The sequence below is a fragment of the Nerophis ophidion genome, linkage group LG01, assembly GCF_033978795.1.
Source record: "Nerophis ophidion isolate RoL-2023_Sa linkage group LG01, RoL_Noph_v1.0, whole genome shotgun sequence".
NCBI lineage: Eukaryota > Metazoa > Chordata > Actinopteri > Syngnathiformes > Syngnathidae > Nerophis > Nerophis ophidion.
Genome location: NC_084611.1, coordinates 48375576 through 48398623, shown reverse-complemented (window position 1 = coordinate 48398623; position 23048 = coordinate 48375576). Strand labels below are relative to the sequence as shown.

General features: G+C 38.1%; 1 protein-coding gene across 12 annotated transcripts in view; it reads right to left on the bottom strand.

Moving 5' to 3' along the window:
- The window catches only part of LOC133555900 (receptor-type tyrosine-protein phosphatase delta-like), a 453427-nt gene that overhangs the window by 135530 nt on the left and 294849 nt on the right, over nt 1–23048 (bottom strand). For all 12 annotated transcript variants that reach the window (XM_061905366.1, XM_061905382.1, XM_061905397.1 and 9 more), the window contains exons 7-8: nt 10947–11092; nt 4851–4992 (exon numbers count right to left, since the gene is read on the bottom strand). In XM_061905366.1, coding sequence (XP_061761350.1) covers nt 4851–4992; nt 10947–11092 — 288 coding nt within the window. The remainder of the gene's footprint in view (nt 1–4850; nt 4993–10946; nt 11093–23048) is intronic.

Below are 23048 nucleotides of genomic sequence, written 5' to 3'. Positions count from 1 at the left end.
TGTTTTTCTGCTGTTTATTTTTTTTCGTGGGGGGATGGTTACCCCCCTATATGTATATATATATATATATATATATATATATATATATATATATATATATATATGTATATATATACTATATATAAAAATATATGTATATATATACATATATATGCATTCATGAAATGATTACTCCCTAATATATATATATATATATATATATATATATATATATATATATATATATATATATATATATATATATATATATATATATATATATATATATATATATATATATATACAATGGGGCAACAAAGTATTTAGTCAGCCACCGATTGTGCAAGTTCTCCCACTTAAAATGATGATAGAGGTCTGTAATTTCAATCATAGGTAAAAAATCCAGGAATTCACATTGTAGGAATTTTAAATAATTTATTTGTATTTTATGTTGGAAAATAAGTATTTGGTCAATAACAAAAAATCAACTCAATACTTTGTAATATAACCTTTGGTGGCAATAACAGAGGCCAAGCGATTACTATAGGTCTTTACCAGGTTTGCACACACAGTAGCTGGTATTTTGGCTCATTCCTCTATGCAGATCTTCTCGAGAGCAGTGATGTTTTGGGGCTGTCGCCGAGCAACACAGACTTTCAACTCCTTCCACAGATTTTCTATGGGGTTGAGGTCTGGAGACTGGCTAGGCCACTCCAGGACTTTCAAATGCTTCTTACGGAGCCACTCCTTCGTTGCCCGGCTGGTGTGTTTGGGATCATTGTCATGCTGGAAGTCTCAGCCACGTTTCATCTTCAAAGCTATCACTGATGGAAGGAGGTTTTGGCTCAAAACCTCAGGATACATGGCCCCATTCATTCTTTCCTTAACACGGATCAGTCGTCCTGTCCCCTTAGCAGAAAAACAGCCCCAAAGCATGATGTGTCCACCTTCATGCTTCACAGTAGGTGTGGTGTTCTTGGGATGCAACTCAGTATTCTTCTTCCTCCAAACACGACGAGTTGAGTTTATACCAAAAAGTTTTATTTTGGTTTCATCTGACCACATGACATTCGCCCAATCCTGTGCTGTATCATCCATGTGCTCTCTGGCAAACTTCAGACGGGCCTGGACATGCACTGGATTAGCAGGGGGACATGTATGGCACTGCAGGATTTGATTCCCTGTCGGCATAGTGTGTTACTGATGGTAACCTTTGTTACTTTGGTCCCAGCTCACTGCATGTCATTCACCAGGTGCGCCCGTGGTGTTCTGGGATTTTTGCTCACCGTTCTCATGATCATTTTGACCCCACGGGATGAGATCTTGCGTGGAGCCCCAGATCGGGGGAGATTATCAGTGGTCTTGTATGTCTTCCATTTTCTGATAATTGCTCCCACAATTGATTTTTTCACACCAAGCTGCTTGCCTATTGTAGATTCACTTTTACCAGTCTGGTGCAGGTCTACAATTATTTTCCTGGTGTCCTTCGACAGCTCTTTGGTCTTGGCCATAGTGGAGTTTGGAGTCTGACTGTTTGAGGCTGTGGACAGGTGTCTTTTATAAAGATAACGAGTTCAAACAGGTTCCATTAATACAGGTAACAAGTGGAGGACAGAAAGAGATCTTCCTTGTTTCCAATGATTTAGGGCTATATAAGTAAACATTGATTGATTGGTTGATTGTTTAAAGTGACCAAATACATTTTTTTCACCATAATTTACAAATAAATTCTTTAAAATTCCTACAAAGTGAATTCCTGGATTTTTTTTCACATTCTGTCTCTCACAGTTGAAGTGTACCTATGATGAAAATTACAGACCTCTGTCATCATTTTAAGTGGGAGAACTTGCACAATCGGTGGCTGACTAAATATTTTTTTGTCCTACTGCATATATATATATATATATATATATATATATATATATGTAGTATGAAGCAAATTTCTCCTATTTATAATTAACTTCTTAAGGCCCAAGCTTTTTTTTTTTTACATGCTTTTAATAGGACCCCAATTCAGTAGTGTACACAATTTTGCAAATAAGAGGTAAAAGGTGTTGTCCACGCATGTGGCCACTAAGCTTTCAGAGGTTTCCATCCCTTGCTTCAAAATTGGACTCTCCTGGGATATCCATTTCCTAGAAATGGTCTTTTTTTGGTAAAAAGTGACGGTGCTTTTCAAACAGAGTACACTATCGTTTTTTTAATCATTAGTACCACGATAATATACTAGTACCGGTATACCGTCCAACCCTCGGCTCTATATTCTCAAGCTGAGGAAAGGAGGATGGCGGGGCGACCTGGTTCAGGTTCAGGTCTAATGGCAGGGTGAAGACCACTATTGGAGTCCGCCATGAACACGTGAGCCTTCACGCTTTGTATGAAGAGGACTTCTGTCAAGGGAGACACGCAAGAGCAAACCTCCATGCGGCAGCGACACAGCAGGCCAAGTGTATGCACCACTGAACACACACACACACACACACACACACACACACACACACACACACACACACACACACACACACACACACGCACACACACACACACGCACACACACACACACACACACACACACACACACACACACACACACACACACACACACACACACACACACACACACAGACACACACACACACACACGCACACACACACACACGCACACACACACACACACACACACACACACTATATGATGGAGATGAAGAGCAGAGAGGATGCAAAGAGCCATACGACGTGAATAATTTAGAAGTTGTTGTGAGGTAGACCTAAGAGCGCGTGGGGCGAGCGACCGAGCGAGACAGAGAGAGAGAGCGGCGGAAAAAAGACGATGTAATCGTAACCAGAATAGAAACAATGGCCGCCGTGATTATCCACACTCCAGCGGCCTCACTTGATAAGACGGTGGCGAGCGTGATGTTCCCCTAATGGACTCCCGGCACCGTCGCCATTAATGGACTCCAACACTAACAAGAGCGTGCAGGCCTTATTGACTTCCAAAGAGAGTCTCCTTTCCGGCCCTCGCAGCTTCGTCAGCAGTAACACTTCTTCGCCATCCACTAAGTAGGTGCTTGGAAGTACACGCCGTTGTCTGACGGAAAGGCTGGGCGATTAGGGACTGAGCACGCCTTCTTTGAACCAGGTTAAACCAGGGGTCACTAACCTTTTTGAATCCAAGAGCTTCTTCTTGGGTACTGATAAATGCGAAGGGCTACCATTTGGATACACACTTAAATGAATTGTCAGAAACAGACAATTTGCTCAATTTACCTTTAATAAATAAATAGATATATATAAAAAAATGGGTATTTCTGTCTGTCATTCCGTTGTACATTTTTTTTGCTTTTACGAAACGTTTTTTGTAGAGAAAGAATGATGAAAAAAACACTTAATTGAACGGCTTAAAAGAGTAGAAAACATGAAAAAAATGAAAATAAAATTTTGAAACATAGTTTATCTTCAATTTCGACTCTTTAAAATTCAAACGAAAAAAGGAAGAGAAAAACCAGCAAATTCGAATCGTTTTGAAAAAATTAAAAAATAATTTATGGAACATCATTAGTAATTTTTCCTGATTAAGATTAATTTTAGAATTTTGATGACATATTTTAAATAGGTTAAAACCCAATCTGCACTTTGTTAGAATCTATAACAAATTGGACCAAGCTATATTTCTAACAAAGACAAATCATTGTTTCTTCTAGATTTTCCAGAACAAACATTTAAAAAAAGATTCAAAACACTTTGAAATAAAAATTGAAATTTGATTCCCCAGATTTTCTAGATTTGTCAGAATAATTTTTTTGAATTTTAATCATAATAAGTTTGAAGAAATATTTCACAAATATTCTTCGTCGAAAAAACAGAAGCTAACATGAAGAATCAAATTAAAATGTATTTATTATTCTTTACAATAAAAAATACATTTACTTGAACATTGATTTAAATTGTCAGGAAAGAAGAGGAAGGAATTTAAAAGGTAAAAAGGTATATGTGTTTAAAAATCCTAAAATAATTTTTTAGGTTGTGTATTTTTTCTCTAAAATTGTCTTTCTGAAAGTTATAAGAAGCAAAGTAAAAAACAACAACAATTTATTTAAACAAGTGAAGACCAAGTCTTTAAAATATTTTCTTGGATTTTCAAATTCTATTTGAGTTTTGTCTCTCTTAGAATTAAAAATGTCGAGCAAAGCGAGACCAGCTTGCTAGTAAATAAATACAATTTAAAAAATAGAGGCAGCTCACTGGTAAGTGCTGCTATTTCTGCTATTTTTAGAACAGGCCGGCGGGCGACTCATCTGGTTCTTACGGGCTACCTGGTGCCTGCGGGCATCGCGTTGGTGACCCCTGGGTTAGAGGTATTTGTTTGGAATGTAGAAGTTTCACTGAATCTCATTAGATTGTGCAAGCAGATTTTGACATCACGTGGACGAAGAGATGACCTTCTGGAGGAAAGTTCTGTGGTCAGATGAAACCAAAATGAAGCTGTTTGGCCACAATACCCACCAATACGTTCGGAGGAGAAAAGATGACTTCTTTAATCCCAGGAACACCAGGCAAAACGTCCAGCATGGTGGTGGTAGTATTATGCTCTTGGCCTGTTTTGCTGCCAATGGAACTGGTGCTTTACAAAGAGTAAATGGGACAATGAAAAAGGAGGATTACCTCCAAATTTTTCAGGACAAGCTAAAATCATTAGCCCGGAGGTTGGGTCTTGGACGCGGTTGAGTGTTCCAACAGGACAATGACCCCAAACACACCTCAAAAGTGGTAAAGGAATAGCTAAATCGGGCTAGAATGAAGGTTTTTGAATGGCCGTCCCAAAGGTTAGGACACATGCATGGGTTGAAGGCCAACGTGCAGACACTGACCTCTGAGCACACTGAGTCTGGTGGAGGCGGTGAGCTCCCCGGCCGAGTTGGAGGCGTGGCATTCGTAAATGGCCTCGTCCCTCGGGGTCCGCAGGGGCTGGATCCTCAGGACCGAGCCGGACCCGTCGTCAAACTCTATGACCTGTTTTGGGGGGGAACAAGACGACAACGTTTATACAGTTCACAATGTAGTGGTACCCTCGGTTTCTACACACCCCAGTTCGAGGTTCACAGACACGGTCTTGGTTTTGGTCATTATAGTAGCCTACTATCAAAATGACTTTAAAAGTCTTATATAAGTGTTGTAATGAAGACAACACATGATGTAAGTGTTTATATTAGCTTTATTAGCCTACTATCAAAATGACTTTAAAAGTCGTAATTAAGTGTTATAATGAAGACAACACATGATGTAAGTGTCTATATTAGCTATATTAGCCTACTATCAAAATGACTTTAAAAGTCTTATATAAGTGTTATAATGAAGGCAACACATGATGTAAGTGTCTATATTAGCCTACAATCAAAATGACTTTAAAAGTCTTATATAAGTGTTATAATGAAGACAACACATGATGTAAGTGTCTATACAGGCCTACTATCAAAATGACTTTAAAAGTCTTATATAAGTGTTATAATGAAGACAACACATGATAAGTGTCCATATTAGCCTACTATCAAAATGAATTTAAAAGTCTTATATATGTGTTGTCATGAAGTTAACACATGATGTAAGTGTCTATATTAGCCTACTATCAAAATGACTTTAAAAGTCCTATATAAGTGTGATATTGAAGACAACACATGATGTAAGTGTCTATACAGGCCTACTATCAAAATGACTTTAAAAGTCTTATATAAGTGGTATAATAAAGACAACACATGATAAGTGTCTTTATTAGCCTACTATCAAAATTACTTTAAAAGTCTTGTATAAGTGTTATAATGAAGATAACACATGATGTAAGTGTTTATATTAGTCTACTATCAAAATGACTTTAACAGTCTTATATAAGTGTTATAATGAAGACAGCACATGATGTAATTTTCTATATTAGCTATATTAGCCTACTATCAAAATGACTTTGAAAGTCTTGTATAAGGAGGAGGAGTTTCGGAATCTGGTGAGGGACTTTGTTGTCTGGTGCCACACGAACCTCTTGCAGCTCAATCCATCAAAGACCAAGGAGCTGGTCATTGACTTTGGGAGGTCGAGTCCACGGTCACAACCTATTGTGATCGAGGGAGTTGAGGTGCAGACCGTGGACTCATTCAAGTACCTCGGGGTTTGGGTGGACAATAAGCTGGACTGGACTGTTAACACGGACCACCAGTACAAGAAAGGACAGAGCAGGCTGTACTTCCTCAGGAGACTGCGCTCCTTCAACATTTGTAGAAAACTCCTGTGGATGTACTACCAGTCTGTGGTTGCCAGTGTTCTGTTCAACATGGTGGTGTGCTGGGGGGCAGTACATCCAAGAAGGACAGCTCCAGACTGGAGAAACTGATCAGGCGGGCCGGTTCTACAATCGGAATGAAACTGGACTCACTGGTGACGGTGGCAGAGAAGAGGACTGTGGACAAACTAGTGAGCATCCTGGATGATGCCAGTCACCCTCTGCATAGCGTTATCAGTAGCCAGAGGAGCCTGTTCAGTGCTAGACTGCTTCATCCCAAGTGCAGGACTAATAGACTCAAAAACTCCTTTGTCCCACACGCCATTAGACTGTACAACTCCTCTCTGGGGCGGGGGGCGGGGGTTATTAGGATGACGGGGGATGCAAAACAATAACAGTGCGATACGTTTTCATAACATGGTCACTACTGCCTACTTTGTCTTGTTATATTCTTATTTTACTGTTATATTTTTATTCCCATTGTTGCTTTTTAGTTTTTATTCTTATTGTAATATTTCTCTATTTTGTTTCCATTTAAACCCCCATTATTTACTTTTTACTTTTATTTAAATTCATCTCAACTCTGGACACTGCTGCTGGAATTTTAATTTTCCTGAAGGAACTCTCCTGAAGGAATCCATTAAGTACTATCTATCTATCTATCTATCTATCTATCTATCTAAGTGTTATAATGAAGACAACACATGATGTAAGTGTCTATATTAGCCTACAATCAAAATTGGCCCCCAAGTTGCCGGACCCCAGTCTCGCCAAACAAGCAAGGGTAATATGAGGATTACCAGCTATCTTCCAGAGTTTTGTAGCAAGCCAACTCTGATTCAGGTGTGCGTGCGATAAAAGAATGGACCTGGCACGCTCAAATTTGCTCTGAGGATTAGTTCCACCGCTTTGATGATGAAAATGGAAGGAAGGCAACTTGGCACTTTGCCAGAACTGGTGAGAACATACCTCAGCGTTTAAGGATGTGGAGTCACAACAGTGTGACGTGTTGTGCGCTAAAACTGTGACCGCAGCAGCCAACTAAGTCCTGCATTCCTGGTGACAACATGAGTCTGCACTTTGATAAACAAGGTGAGAAACACTATTGAGTCTAAGAAAGAACTAGTAGTGGTCGCACATTGCCATCAAGAGGGACGTTTAAAATCCTTTTTCAGAATTCTTGGAATTTTGGAAAAAAATAAAATAAATTGTCCGAAAATAAAACTCACATTTGTGCTCCCAGGTGAGAGGACTGGTCAAAAACGGTTAAAATATGTGGACTGTGAAAATATTCCAGGAAGAGGTGAAAATAGAGATTTGGAAAACCGGGAAATTCCAGGAGAATTGATTAAATCCTGGAAATGGCCATTAGATGGTCCAAGGTGGGTGGAGTGTGTGGATGTTGGAAGGCTTCCAGTCAGATAAGAAATGTGGGATGTGCATTCGATTGTGTAATGACCATTCATTGTCAAAAGGAAGAAAATTCCAGGAAAACCCAAAATTTGGGGAAAGGGAAAAACTTTCCGAAGAGTAGTGTGGGTGTGGATGGTTTAAAGGGGAACATTATCACCAAACCTATGCAAGCGTCAATACATACCTTTATGTTGCAGGAAAAATATCATGTATTTTTTTTAACCGATTTCCGAACTCTAAATGGGTGAATTTTGGCGAATTAAACGCCTTTCTGTTTATCGGTCTTTTAGCGATGACGTCAGAACGTGACGTCACCGAGGTAACACACCCGCCATATTCATTTTCACATTACAAACACCGGGTCTCAGCTCTGTTATTTTCCGTTTTTTTGACTATTTTTTGGAACCTTGGAGACATCATGCCTCGTCGGTGTGTTGTCGGAGGGTGTAACAACACTAACATGGAGGGATTCAAGTTGCACCACTGGCAAGAAATCTGCCGCCAGACCCCCATTGAATGTGCCAAAGTGTCTTCACATTTGACCGGCGATGCTAAGACAGACATGGCACAGAGATGTATGGATAACCTGCAGATGCATTTGCAACGATTAAGTCAACGAAATCACAAAGGTGAGTTTTGTTGATGTTGTTGACTTATGTGCTAATCAGACATATTTGGTCACGGCATGACTGCCAGCTAATCGATGCTAACATGCTATGCTAATCGATGCTAACATGCTATTTACGCTAGCTGTATGTACATTTAAAACTAGATACCCACATTTAATGCGAGACAAACACTTACCGATCGACGGATTTTAGTTGCTCCAGTGTGACAAGATGCGAAAGTCCTGATCGTTTGGTCCGCACATTTTACCGGCGATGCTAATAAGGCAGCCATGCTATGGGGCACTTAATTAGGTACACCCACGCTATGGCCGAATAGCGTCAATAGCTATTCGCTCAATAGCTTCAATTTCTTCTTCAATTTCGTTTTCGCTATCCGTCTCCATACTCCGACCATCTGTTTCAATACATGCCTAATCTGTTGAATCGCTTAAGCCGCTGAAATCAGAGTCTGAATCCGAGCTAATGTTGCTATATCTTGCTGTGGTAACCGCCATGTTGTTTGTTTTGGCAGCACTGCATGACGTCACAGGGAAATGGATAGTGGTTCCGAAGATAGCGAAAATAAGGCACTTTAAAGCTTTATTTAGGGATATTCCGGGACCGGTAACATTTGAAAAAAACTTCCAAAAATACAACAAGCCACTGGGAACTGATTTTTATTGTTTTTAACCCTTTTGAAATTGTGATAATGTTCCCCTTTAAAGGTCGGAATCGGGTTTAAAAATGGCGCAACATTTAGCAAATTTAGGGCATTGTTGAACTGGGAGTATGTCCATTAATTTTAAGGGAAATTTCCTGGAAATTTGAGAATTTGGGGAAAACCGGTATTTTTTATTTTTTTTAAGAATACTGATACTAGCACAATTGTCTTAAAAGATATTAATGGCTTGGTGTTGACGTAGTAAGAGTTTGAATTGAGTATGGGTATGTCACCCTGCTTTTATTTAGAAGCCTAACTTTTCACAGTCTTTTGTTCCCATGGAAGGTGAGCATGCAGGGCAACTATTGAAAATACGCTGCTCTGATAGACGTTTCCACGGTGCACTGAAGGTCAGGGACGTGGAAGACAGTTGAATTAGTCATGAAAACCAAATGTTTACCAGGAGTAAAGAAAATGTCATTTGCATGTTCTGGGATGTGGAACAACTTTTGGTGCAGTGGAAGGTTGGGATTAACCTCCCTGGAATATGATTAATACACGCTGGCAACAGATAAGGATTTGGAATTCTAAGAAGGCTTCAGCTGCCTGAAATCCAATAAATGTAAAGTTCCCCAGTAGGGACCTGTCAGGACATGTGAGGGCCTGTCCAGACCTGTCCGGACCTGTGAGGACATGTGAGGACCTGTCAGGACCTGTGAGGACCTTTCAGGACATGTGAGGTCTTGTGAGGACCTGTGAGGACCTGCCAGGACCTGTCAGGACCTGTGAGGACATGTGAGGACATGGGACGACCTGTGAGCCGTTGTGAAGTTCTGTCAGGACCTATGAGGACTTTTCAGGACCTGTGAGGACATGTGAGGACCTGTGAGGCCTTGTGAAGACCTGTCAGGACCTGCGAAGACCTGTCAGGACCTGTGAGGACATGTGAGGACCTCTGAGGACCTGTCGGGACCTGTGAGGACCTTTCAGGACCTGTGAGGACTTGTGAGGACCTGCGAGGACTTTTCTGACAGAAGAGTACTTTTTGTCTGAAAGGGCTTCGATATTTCCAGCCTTTTTTTTAGCAGGACATGTAAATGATGGACATGGTGGGCCACTTGAAACGATGTGGCAGGCCAGTCAAAATCATGAGGCAGGTCACTTGAAATAACGTGGCAGGCCACGTAAAATGATGAGGCAAGCCGTTGAAATGATGAGGCAGGCCATTTGAAATGATGAGGCGGGCCACATGAAATAATGTGGCAGGGCACTAAAATAATGAGGCAGGCCGTTGAAATGATGAGGCGGGCCACATGAAATAAAGTGGCAGGCCACTTGTAATTAGTGGCAGGCCACATAAAATAATGTGGCAGGACAACTAAAAGGATAAGGCAAGGCCACTTGAAAAATATGGCAGGCCACATAAAAATAATTTGACAGGCCACATAAAATAAAGTGGCAGGGCACTAAAATGATGAGGCAGGCCACATAACATAATGTGGCAGGGCACTGAAATGATGAGGCAGGCCACTTAAATTACTAGGCAGGCCATTTAAATGATGAGGCAAGCCACGTAAAATGATGATGTGGGCCTTGAAAACAATGAGGTGGGCCACACAACACGATGTGGCAGGCCAGGAGCAATTACGTGGCGGGCCACACAAAAATATAGTGACATATCACCAAAAATAATGTAGCGGCTCAGGTTAAATGATGCTGCCGACCACTTTAATAATGCGGCATATCACATAAGACTACGCGGCGGGCCACATAAATTAATGCGTCAGGAATGCATAAAATAAGGTGGTGGGCCACTTTAAATCATGTGGCGTGCCAATTTTCCTTGTGAGACCATACAGAGTTACGTCTTTGATAAACAACAACACGATGAGACAAAGTTGGACTAAAAGATTCTTTTTGTCCTAAAAATCTTTTTTGTTTTCTTCAAAAATTGATATTTCATGAAAATGGATGGGTGGATGGATGGATGGATGGATTTCATGAGTGATGAGCGCACCTCAAATCTCTGGTTGCTGACTTTTTTGCCTTTCTTGTTCCACACAATCTTGGGCTGCGGCTCGCCGGCGGCCTGGCACACGAAGGACGCCACACCGCCCTGGACTCCGGTCTGGTCCTCCGGGGTCCGGGTGAACCGCGGGGGGGCTGCGTGGGGGGAAGACACCAGAGGAAGTCAGACAAGTGTATGTGTGTGTGTGTGTGTGTGCATGTGTTAGTTGTGATGGACAGATATGTTCTTTATCCAAATATAATCTCCTTCCATACAATTTTAATAATAGATAGAATCAAATCATATAAACACTCATTTCATCAAATGTAGTGTCTATGAGTATATAGTATGTCGGGGCACACAGTACTGTGATGAAGGTAATACTATGTAAGTCTTAAATACGCAGTACACGGATGCATATTTCCAAGTGCACTAATGGAGGATTGTACTTGTGCGGCTGCAGCTCGGCTGCTATCACTGCTCTGCTGCACATGTGCAAAGTGTGTGAGAGTGAGAGGCCCAGGGACTGGAAATCCTTTTCAAATTCCAAAGACCAAATCATTTGTGAGGAGTCAGGACTTGTTTGATCCTACATTGCTGCTTGTACCAAGTGACAAGCGGTAGTAAATGGATGGACGGGATTTGCATAAGTGAAATCAAAGCAAGGAGACATAAGTATATATATATATATATATATATATATAATATACATACACAGGAATGTGTATATATATCCATCCATCAATCCCAAAGAGGGACAAGCGGTAGAAAATGTATGTATGTATGTGTATATATATATATATATATATATATATAAATATATACTGTACGTCTATAAATGTGTATACGTGTGTGTATATATGTATATATGTATACTGTATGTGTGTATATTTACACACACGCAATATATATATATATATATATATACACACATATGTGTGTATATGTATATTTGTATATCTATGTTTATATGTATCTATTATATATATGTGTAGATATATGTACGTATATGTGTGTATATATATATATATATACATATATATGTGTATACATATATATATATATATATATATATATATATATATATATATATAATGTATGTATGTATGTATATATGTATATGTATATGTATATATATATATATATATATATATATATATATATATATATATATATATATATATATATATATATAGGCTAGAAGATGAGGTGTCACGTGACACAAGGAAGTGTTCACATGACTTGTGTTGGCATATGTGTTAGCATCTTAGTGGTCTTGTCCTGTGTGTTAGCATCTTAGTGGTGTTGTCTTGCACACTGGTGTTGACGTTCCACAAAAGGAGCTTAATACTTGTGTGCCATAAAGGATTTATGAAGACTTACTTGTGACATGAGCACTAAAGCCGCCTGAATCCAGGGCCGCCAACAATATCATAACCAGCGCCTCGGCGGGATTGTGACATCACCAACATCAAACAGATTCTGCACGTCAGTCACGGCATGGCGGAGGCGGCCGCGCGCCTAATGGCGTTCCCGCCAAGGCAGAAAATCCCTACTTAAGGGCTTACGTGGACCGCCTGGACAAAGGAGAGCAATTGCTTTTTGCCGCTCAAAGGAAGGAGGCCCACTGGCTCCGCCCACAATGCGGGAGAATGGCCGACACAAAGAGGGGACGGATGGAGACCACAACCAAGGAGGAGAGGGTCTGGAACACCTGGGTCAAAACTCCTTCTAAAATAATTTGGGTGCAGTTTATATACCAGTGTGCTTTGTACTCTTAAAAATACGGTAATCTTCCAATAAATGGGGGGGGGAACATGTTATTTTGTAGACTAACAGATACTACATTGCATCATTGGGAAAAAATTAGGGTATGTAAATTAACATTTACGGAATATTGCTTCATTTGGAAAGAATTAAGGTATAAAAATTAACATTTATAGAATATTTCTGTGTAAATAATTCATTTCAAAATCTACATACCTGCGATTTATAGTACAGTGTGGCTAATATATGGTGGCTAAATTTCCTTCTTAAATTTTGTGGGTGCGGCTTGTATACCAGTATGTTTTGTAGACTGTAAAATACGGTAATTTTCCACCAAATGGGGTAAAAATATGTTATTTTTTTGACTAAAAGATACTACATTACTTAATTTGGCAATATTTTAGGGTATGTAAATACATATTTACCAAATATTTCTGTGTAAATAGTTCCTTTTGCAACGTATATATCTGTTGTTTTGTAGACTAACAGATACTACATTGCTTCATTTGGAAACAATTAAGGTATGTAAATACACATTTACTAAATAATTCTGTGTAAATAATTCCTTACACATCGTAGATACATCTGCGACTTATAGTTAAGTGCAGCTAATAAATGTAAAAATATTTATTTCTTCTAAAATTTAGTGGGTGCGGCTTATATGCTGGTGCGCTTTTCAGTTTGGAAAATACGGTAATCTTCCACCAAATGGAAAAAAAAACATGTTATTTTGTAGACTAATAGATACTACATTGCTTCATTTGGAAACAATCAAGGTATGTAAATAAACATTTACAGAATATTCCTTTGTAAATAACTAATTTCACAACATATATATCTGCGACTTATAGTTCGTTGTGGCTAATATGTGGAGGAACATTTCCTTCTAAAATTGTGTGGGTGCGGTTTATATACCAGTATGTTTTGTATACTGTAAAATATGGTAATTTTACACCAAATGGAGGGGAAAAACATGTTATTTTGTAGACTAACAGACACTACGATGCTTCACTTGGAAACAATTAAGGTATGTAAATTAACATTTACAGAATATTTCTGTGTAAATAACTAATTTCACAACATATATATCTGACTATATATCTGACACTTATAGTCCGGTGCAGCTAATATATGGGGGGACATTTCCTTCTAAAATTTTGTGGGTTCGGCTAATATACCAGTATGATTTGTAGACTGTATAATATGGTAATCTTTTCCACAAATGGGGGGAGACATGTTGTTTTGTAGACTAACAGATACTACATTGCTTCATTGGAAAACAATTAAGGTATTTAAATGAACATTTACGGAATATTTTTTATGTAAATAACTAATTTCACAACCTATATGTCTGCGATTTCTAGTCCAGTGTGGCTAATATACGGGGGTAAATTTATTTCTAAAATTTTGTGGGTGCGGCTTATTTACCAGTATGTTTTGTAGACTGTAAAATATGGTAATCTTCCACCAAATGGGGGGGGGACCTGTTGTTTTGTAGACTAACAGATACTACATTGTTTCATTTGGAAACAATAAAGGTAGGTAAATAAACATTTACTAAATATTTCTGTTTAAATAACTAATTTCACAAAATATATATCTGCCACTTATAGTCCGGTGTGGCTAATATATGGGGAAGGTATATATTTCTTCTATAGTTTGGTGGGCGTGGCTTATATAGCGGTGCGCTGTATAGTCCAAAAATATGGGATCATTGGAAAACAAATTGATACCTTGGTCAACAAACTATACATGATGAGTAACTGAAATGTAGTCAGTCAGTCAGTCAGTTAGTCGGCCACAGCAGCAGCACTCCGACAAACATCAAACATGATGGCCGACTGACACGTCCAGACGATGCAACAACAGATTGACTTCCCACTAAAAAAAATTCAAACTGTTTGGTTGCAGCCATCCTGCGCACAAGCGGCGTATTCATTTCCCGCCACGCAGGAGCGAGCAGACGTCGCCATCTGAGGGAATGGTCCTCTTAATCCTGCGCTAATCCCCCGCCCCACAAAACAAATGAAAAGTGTAAAGCTCGCTAAAAGGAAGGGGAGATCTTTCAATTGCATTTTTTTTATCTGACCCATCCCTCCTCCTCATGTTTGATTGTTTGAATCCCTCCTCTTCTTCATCACCCCCCGTGCAGCTGCTCATGATGCTACCTCTTTCATCCTCCTCCTCCTCGTTACTCTTCCTCCATCTCCTCCCTCCATCTCCAGGGTGTTATGTAAGTCCTCCTGTCACATTCATGTGCTTCTCTTCTTCCTATTGACTTTTACTCCTCTCCACCCCACTTTTAGTCTGCCATCCTCTTTATCGGGGGGTCTAGTTAAAACTAATGACATGTTGATTAAAACAACATTGACTTCTAAAGCATGACGGCACAAACAACAATTTTCGCAGCACAAACATAGCACAAATGTTTTAGACGAGTTTATGTACGGGTGCGCTTTTCAATCTGGAAAATATGGTAATCTTCCATCAAATGGAAAAAAATCACGTTATTTTGTAGACTAACAAATACTAAATTGCTTCATTTGGAAACAATTAAGGTATGCCAATAAACATTGACAGAATATTTCCGTGTAAATAAGTTATTTCACAACATCTACATCTGCGACATATAGTTTGGTTCAGCAAATATATGGAAAATTAAAGCTGCAAGCAGCGATGGACGGGACCGAGTATATATGGAAGTGGCTGAGGAGAGGGACGTCTGGGCTGCTCAGGTATAAGTTAGAACAACACACTACTTTGTATTATATTGTAGTTTTTACTTTCCATAACGTGTCTACTGACAGATATAAGTTAGAAAAACCCGATGCTAACCGCCCATTGAAAATACATGGGTACGGCTAGTAGCTACTATTAGCAAACAGATAGACCTACCAACTCGGCGCATAAAAAGTGCAGAAGGCCTGAAAACGCCACAGCAGTCAGGCACCATTTGCAAGTGCCCAAAATAAACACTCGACATTCAATCCAAGCAGAAACATAGGATGAAACGGGATTAAAACTCGATGCTAACCGCCCATTGAAAATATATTGGTACGGCTAGTAGCTACTATTAGCAAACAGAGAGACTTACCAACTCAGCGTAATATCTTAACATTGACACCCTCTCTCGTCGCAACTCGGCCCTGATGGTCGGCACCTATAAGTTTACAATTAGTTGTAAAATGTTGGACGGTTGTTTGTACGATATGCAGGCAAACGGCAACTTTAAAACATACCGGCTTAGCTACGGCACCTGGCAGCCATCTTGGTATAGATGATCACAGCCCCTCCCTCAAGAATGTTGGTGCGTGCGCACCAGCAGCAGACGGTATGAAAAATTGGAAAAAAACCCCGTCTCCCTCACTGTGTCTGCGCACGGCGGCCATCTTTGAAATGGTTTTCAGCGCAACGGTTCTTTGAAGGCTGATAAAACCAAAACCATAGCAGTAATTAAAACTCTTTTATCAACTTTTAATCAGAAGGGTTCAATCTCTCTCATGTGGTAGTTTGAAGCCGACACGACAAACGCGCTCGGAGGAGATAATGTTAAAAAAGGTGACCGTTTTTTACAAAACTTTGTTTTGAAGGAGGAATTGCAAAATTTTTGTTGATTTTTGCTTGGAGTTGTTGATATATGAAATGTAGGTCTAAGTGAGACCTACATATAAGTTTTTGTTTCATGTATCTACGACATTCCTAATGGAAGATACAGGCAGTTGTGTCTGTGCTTTCTTCCTAGGAGCATTTTTCTCTATGTTTTATTCCTAGGGAGCGCTAGAGCGCAATTTTGAGTTTTGGGGTTAGGTTTTTTGATTAAATCGCAATTTTTGCCAGTCCTGATGTGTGTGTCCAGTTTGGTGAGTTTTGAAAAATTTTAAGGGGGTGAAATTACAGCTCAAATAGGCAAAGGTGAGTGTTTTTGTGACGCTTGGCTGGCATCGTGGTGCGGGTTAAGTTTTCTCGTGGATGCAGCGGAATGGAACACAGCGTGAAGGTAGGAATGATGATTTATTCATATACTAAAGAACAAACTAAGAATAAAAAGACTTGCACAATGGCACTATGAACAAACCAACAGAACTATCATGTGAGCTAGAAGGAACAAAATACGCTAGCATGTGAGCTAGGGAAACAAACAAAAAAATAGCATGGAAGCTAATCGAGTACAAAAAGGTATTTACCACATTGCGGGATAGTGACGTCACCTGTTGCATGAAAAGCAATTTACACTGCGAGGCCGAATGGCAAACAAAGGCAGGCTTGAATTGGGAAAAAAATTAGGAGGCAGGTGCGCGTACAAAACACAAAGCAGGTGACACTAATACGTAACCATGGCAACGAAACAAAACAGGAAGTGCCACCAGGAACTAAGGAAGTCACATAACAAGACGAGATACAAAAACATAACCAAAACCAGAATATGCCATGATCCGAGTAGCGAAGGGGAAATTAATAACTTCCTGTTTATTTTTGCTGAAGGATGTTAGTGTATGTAATCTAGGTCTAAGTGAGACCTACATAGAGGTTTTTGTTTCATGTCCCTACGGCATTCCTATTGGAAGTTACAGGCAGTTTTGTCTTTGTTTTCTTCCTAGGGGGCGCTAGAGCGCAATTTTTAGTTTTGGGGTTAAGTTTTTTGATTATATCGAAATGTTCGCCAGTCCTAATGTGTGTATCAAATTTGATGAGTTTTGAAGCATGTTAAGGGGGTCAAATTATAGCTCAAAGCTGCGGAATAATAATAAAGAAAGAAAGAAAGAAAGAATAAAACGCTCGAAATTCAATAGCGTCCTCTGTCCTAAAGGGAGATTCGGTCCCTAAATATTTATTTCTTCTAAATTTAGTCGGTGGGGCTTATATAAAGGTGCACTTTTCAGTTTGGATACTGTGGTAATCTTCCACCAAATGGGGGTAAAAACTTGTTATTTTGTAGACTAACAGATACTACATTGCTTCATTTGGAAACAATCAAGGTATTATTTATTAAATATTTGTGCAAATAACTAATTTCACAAAGTTTATATCTGCGACTTATAGTACAGTGTGGTTAATGTTTGGGGGAACATTTCCTTCTAAAATTTAGTGAGTGCGGTTTATATACTAGTATGTTTTGTAGACTGTAAAATAAGGTAATCTTCCACCAAATGGGAAAAAAAAATGTGTTTGTAGACTAACAGATACTACATTGTTTCATTTGGAAACAATTAACAATTAACATTTAAAGTTAAGTTAAAAACTCTAACAGCACAAACGACAATTTTCGCAGCACAAACAAAACACAAACGTTTGGGACGAGTTTGGTGAGATTTTGATATAGTTAGTGAGGGTGGGGGGTCTAGTTAGGAGTAATAACATGTTAATTACACGTTAAGAACATAAAACTATAACAAGTTAATAACTTTAAACTATAACAGCACAAATGACAATTTTTGCAGCCAAAACATAACACAAACATTTTAGATGAGTTTACGTACCGGTGCACTTTCAGTCTGGAAAATATGGTAATCTTTCACAGAATGAACAAAAAAAAACATGTTATTTTGTAGACTAACACATACTACATTGCTTCATTTGGAAACAATTAAGGTATGTAAATAAACATTTACAGAATATTTCTGTGTAAAAAACTCAGTATATATCTGCCACTTATAGTCTGGTTCGGCTAATATATGGAAAAATATTTATTTATTCTAAAATTTAGTGGGTGTGGCTTGTATACCGGTGCAGTTTTCAGTTTGGAAAATGTGGCAATCTTCCACCAAATGGGGATGGGGAGGGGGGGAGGCGGGGGGGGGGGGGGGGACATGTTATTTTGTAAACTAACACATACTACATTGCTTCATTTGGAAACAATCAAAGTATGTAAATAAACATTTATTAAATATTTCTGTATGAATAACTAATTTCACAAGGTATATATCTGCCACTTATAGAACAGTGTGGCTAATATATGGGGGAAAATTTCTTTCTAAAATTTAGTGAGTGCGGCTTGTATACCAGTATATTTTGTAGACTGTAAAATACGATAATCTTCCACCAAATGGGAAAACAAAAACATGTTATTTCTTAGACTAATAGATACTACATTGCTTCATTTGGAAACATTTAAGGTATGTAAATTAACATTTAAAAAGTTAAAAACTGTAACAGCACAAACATCTATGTGCACAGCACAAATATAGCACGAGTTTGGTGCAATATTGACATAGTTAGTTGGGGAGGGGTCTGATTAGAAGTAATAACATGTTAATTACACATTAGTAACATAAAAACAATAAAGAGTTAACTTAAAACTGTAACAGCACAAATTACATTTTTTGCAACACAAACATAGCACAAATGATTGGGATGAGTTTGGTGAGATTTTGACAGTTGGTGGGGAAGTGGAGGTCTAATTAAGTTTAATCACAAGTTATTACATGATAGTAACTTAAAAAAATCAATAACAAGTTAATAACTTAAACTGTAACGGCATGCATGACAATTTTGCAGCACAAATATAGCACAACATTTAGTTAGGAGTAATAACATGATACTTACATGTTAGTAACATAAAAACCATAAAAAGTTCACTTAAAACCATAACATTCTTGCAGCACAAACATAGCACAAACGAATGGGACGAGTTTGGTGAGATTTTGATAATATGTGTGTGTGTGTGTGTGTGTGTGTGTGTGTGTGTGTGTGTGTGTGTGTGTGGGTGTGTGTGTGTGTGAGTGTGTGTGTGTGGGGGGGGGGGGTGGTGCGGGAGTGGTCTAATTAGGAGTACTAACATGTTAATTACACTATAAGAACATTAAAAACTATAACAAGTTAATGACTTAAAACTGTAACAGCACAAATTACAATTTTCGCAGCACAATCATAGCACAAACGTTTTAGACGAGTTTAGTGAGATTTTGACATATGGTGGGGGCGTGTCTAGTTAGGAGTAATAACATGTTAATTACATGTTAATACCATAAAAACAACAGCAAAATATAACTTAAAACGATAACGGCACAAACAACAATGTTATCTGCACAAACGTAGCACAAACGTTTGGGACAAGGTTGGGGGGTCCATTTTTGTTTGTTAACACGTTAATTACAAGTTAATAACAAGTTAACGACAAGAAAACATAAAACATTGACTTCCATACTGTAACGGCACAAACAACAATTTTTGAAGCACAAACGATTGGGACGAGTTTGGGGAGATTTTGACCGAGTTGGGGGGAGGGGGGGGGTTGAGTCATGATTATTAACAAATTATTACACATTATTAACATGAAACCAAAAAACATTAATAACATGACTACTTGACACGGGTGAGTGGGCTGATGGGGGGAGTGCGCCAGTCACCTGGTGCAGAAACACACTTTGAAATTTGCATTTTTGTGTCTAGCGGCCGTTTCTGCAGCCAGCAGCGTGCGCTCCGACGTAAAGGAGGCAGCAGCTAATAGCGTCGCGATGAAGGATTATGCAGAAAGTAAATGACTTGTTGGGACTTGAGAGGAAGTTGAAGGTTTGACATGACCCAAGATGGAGAATTAGACAGTCCTGATGTTATTGTGTGTGAGTGGACGGCTGCAGGCAGCATGGCCTACATAAAGGTCGGCGTACGTACAGTAAGACCTAGGACCTCCTCCATGCGGCAGATGGCCCGGATTACACACAACTCCAGGGTAGAACAACCCTTCAAAGTCTCCACAACAACTTCAAAATGTTTTAAATACACTGTAAGTACATACATATATATATATATATATATATATATATATATATACACACACACACACTTATATAATGTAGTAACAGACACCTTCATAACAATATGTAATATGTTTTATAACAATATGTAACATTTTACATGATGCAGACTGCATGTATATATGTACATAATGTAGTAATAGACACTTTCATAAGAATATGTAATATTTACAATATACACACTGAAAGTACAGTATATATGTATAATGTAGTAACAGACACCTTCATAACATTATGTAATATGTTTTATAACAATATGTAATATTTTACAATATACACACTGCAAGTATATATATAATCTAGTCATAGACACTTTCATAAAATTATGTAATAAGTACAATATACACACTGCAAGTATATATATATCTAATGTAGTGACAGACAAATTCATATCAATATGTAATACGTTTTATAACAATATGTAATATTTTTCATGATGCACACTGCAAGTATATATGTACATAATGTAGTAATAGACACTTTCATAACAATATGTAATATGTAAAATAAATAAATAAATCAATCAATGTTTACTTATATAGCCCTAAATCACTAGTGTCTCAAAGGGCTGCACAAACCACTACGACATCCTCGGTAGGCCCACATAAGGGCAAGGAAAACTCACACCCAGTGGGACGTCGGTGACAATGATGACTATGAGAACCTTGGAGAGGAGGAAAAGAATGGATGTCGAGCGGGTCTAACATGATACTGTGAGAGTTCAATCCATAATGGATCCAACACAGTCGCGAGAGTCCAGTCCAAAGCGGATCCACCACAGCAGCAAGAGTCCCGTTCACAGCGGAGCCAGCAGGAAACCATCCCAAGCGGAGGCGGATCAGCAGCGCAGAGATGTCCCCAGCCGATACACAGGCGAGCAGTACATGGCCACCGGATCGGACCGGACCCCCTCCACAAGGGAGAGTGGGACATAGGAGAAAAAGAAAATAAACGGCAGATCAACTGGTCTAAAAAGGGAGTCTATTTAAAGGCTAGAGTATACAAATTAGTTTTAAGGTGAGACTTAAATGCTTCTACTGTGGTGGCATCTCGCACTTTTACCGGGAGGGCATTCCAGAGTACTGGAGCCCAAAATGAAAACGCTCTATAGCCCGCACACTTTTTTTGGGATTTGGGAATCACTAATAAAATATACACACTGCAAGTACAGTATATATGTATAGTGTAGTAACAGACATCTTCATAACAATATGTAATATTTCACAATATACACACTGCAAGTATATATATAATCTAGTCATAGACACTTTCATAACAATATGGAATAAGTACAATATACACACTGCAAGTATATATATCTAAAGTAGTAACAGACAACTTCATACTAATATGCAATATGTACAATATACACACTGCAAGTATTTATATATTGTATATATATAGTGTAGTAACAGACACCTTTATAACAACATGTAATATGTACGTTATACACACTACAAGTAAATATAAATATATAATGTAGCAACAGAAACCTTCATAACAATATGTACGATATACACACTGAAAGTATATATAAATATATAATTTTGTAACAGACACTTTCATAACAATATGTATTATGTACAATATACACACTGCAAGTATATATATTGTAGTAAAAGACACCTTCGTAACAATATGTAATTACTATAATATATACACTGCAGGTGTATATATATATATATATAAAATTTAGTAACAGACATCTTCATAACAATATGTACAATATACACACTGGAGGTCTATACATTATGTAGTAACAGACACTTTCATAACAATATGTAATATGTGCAATAAACACACTGCAAGTAAATATATAATAGAGTAACATAAACTTTCATAACAATATGTAATATGTACAATATACACACTGCAAGTATATATGTAATTTCGTAAAAGACACCTTCATAACAATATGTATTATCTACAATATACACACTGCAAGTATATATATTGTAGTAACAGACTCCTTCATAACAATATGTGATATGTACAATATACACACTGCAAGTATATATATATATATATATAAATAAATATATATATATATATATATATATATATATATATATATATACATACACTGTATAATGTAGTGACAGACACCTTCATAACAATATGCAATATGTACAATATACACACTGCAAGTATATATATTGTAGTAACAGACAACTTCATAAAAATATGTAATATGTACAATATACACACTGCAAGTATATATATATATATACTGTATAATGTAGTAACAGACACCATCCATCCATCCATCCATCCATTTTCTACCGCTTATTCCCTTTGGGGTTGCAGGGGGCGCTGGCGCCTATCTCAGCTACAATCGGGCGGAAGGCGGGGTACACCCTGGACAAGTCGCCCCTCACCACATTCACACACTAGGGTCAATTTAGTGTTGACACCTTCATAACAATATGTAATATGTACAATATACACACTGCAAGTATATATATATATATATATATATATATATATATATATATATATATACATATATATATATACATATATATATACATACATATATATATATATATATATATATATATATATATATATATATATATATATATATATA